The 1,668-nt window shown below is 37.4% G+C and overlaps 1 protein-coding gene across 1 annotated transcript; it reads left to right on the top strand.

The window, feature by feature from the left end:
• The first annotated feature begins 285 nt into the window (after nucleotides 1-285).
• Nucleotides 286-833, top strand: LOC147516397 (uncharacterized). Its single transcript, XM_086593262.1, has 2 exons — nucleotides 286-436; nucleotides 535-833. The coding sequence occupies exons 1-2, from the start codon at nucleotides 286-288 to the stop codon at nucleotides 831-833; spliced, it is 450 nt and encodes a 149-aa protein (XP_086449388.1).
• Nucleotides 834-1,668: the final 835 nt, after the last annotated feature.

The following is a 1,668-nucleotide window of genomic DNA, read 5'->3' as shown; positions in this document are numbered from 1 at the left end:
TACGTTCAGGAAGTGGTCAGGTTACATGGGATTCCAGTGAGTATTGTTTCAGATTGAGATCCTTTGTTCACTTCCGAGTTTTGGAAGAGTTTTCAGCGTGCTATGGGTACTAGTTTGGCGATGAGTACTGCTTATCATCCTCAGACATATAGATAGACGGAGAGGGTGAATAAGATATTAGAAGATATGTTACGATCTTGTGTAATGGATTTTGGTGGAGGATGGGAGGAGCATTTGCCTTTGGTGGAGTTTGCATATAATAACAGTTTCCAGTTGAGCATCGGTATGGCACCCTTTGAGGCTTTGTATGGGCGTCCATGTCGATCACCTGCTTGTTGGGCAGACGTGGGAGATCGAGTATTACTTGGGCCAAAGATAGTGAGAGAGACATCTGAACAGATTAAAGTCATTAAAGAAAGGATTAAGACAGCACAAAGTAGGTAGAAAAGTTATGCAGATTTGAAGAGGAAACGGGTTGAGTTTTTTGTAGGCGATTTTGTGTTTTTAAAGGAGTTATGAGGTTTGGCATGAAAGGAAAGTTGAGTCCACGGTATATTGGACCATATAAGATAATAGCCTCCGTTGGTAGTTTGGCATACCGTCTTGCTTTGCCACCTAACTTAGCAATGATTCATGATGTCTTCCACATGTCTATGCTACGGAAATGTGTGAAAGATCCTACCGAGGTTGTTCAGCCGGCAGAGCTAAAGTTGAACAATGATGTAACTTTTACAGTGAGGCCTATCATGATAGTAGATAGGGATGTGAAACACCTTAGGAGGAGGATTGTAAACTTAGTAAAATGCAGTGGAGTGAAAGGGAAAATAATGTGACTTGGGTACTTGAAGATTAAAAAAGACAGATGTATCCTGAGTTTTTCTCTGAAACTCTACCTTGAATCTCGGGACGAGACCTTTTAAGGTGTGTATATTATAACACCCCGTCTATTTCTTTTATTTTTTTCCTAGTATAATGATAATAATAATAATAATAGATAATAAATAAAAGAAAAATCGGATAGATATTAGTAAGGATAGGAAACCCAGTAGGGTTAGGAGATAAACTTTCCTTCCTTGTTTTTAGGGGAGTTTGAAAACAAAAAGGAGTTCACACGGAGTTTTTAAAAACACAGAGAACTTTATACATAGAAAAAAAAAGAGTTTTACTGAGAGAGGAAAAGGAAGAATTTTTCTGATAGCTAGCTGATAGTCGGAGCTAATCACGGGTGAGTAGATAGTTTTATCTTTTCACTGAACTCATAGTTTTGTTCCTAGTTTGCTATTTAAAATTTTTACGAAAACTTATTTCACTGCTCATTATTTTTTGTTCGTTCTGTTTAGTTTACATACTGCCGAATTTGGAACGAACATATTTGTCGACATTTTAAATTGAACAATCAACTGCCTATTTTCATTTAAATCCTATAAATTTATGTTCTTGAACTTGTACACACTGACTTATCTGCATCACTATCTTGTACACATTTTAAGCCAGTGTGTACGACATTGTATTTTCTGTGAGAGGGGAATCTTTGAAAAGACACCCTGTGTTGCTTTCCTACCAAATAGTGAGTGCATCTATTTAAATGCGTACCTTTGATGTCTAGCAAGGCCTTTTGCTTAGCAAGAACTTCCATGCCTTTTTCGCCCATATGGCATAGTCTCTTAT

The sequence above is a fragment of the Coptis chinensis genome, chromosome 2 (genome assembly GCF_015680905.1).
Source record: "Coptis chinensis isolate HL-2020 chromosome 2, ASM1568090v1, whole genome shotgun sequence".
In the NCBI taxonomy this organism is placed as follows: Eukaryota; Viridiplantae; Streptophyta; class Magnoliopsida; order Ranunculales; family Ranunculaceae; genus Coptis; species Coptis chinensis.
The sequence above is the reverse complement of the archived record's forward strand: the minus strand, read 5'-3'. Positions and strand labels throughout refer to the sequence as shown.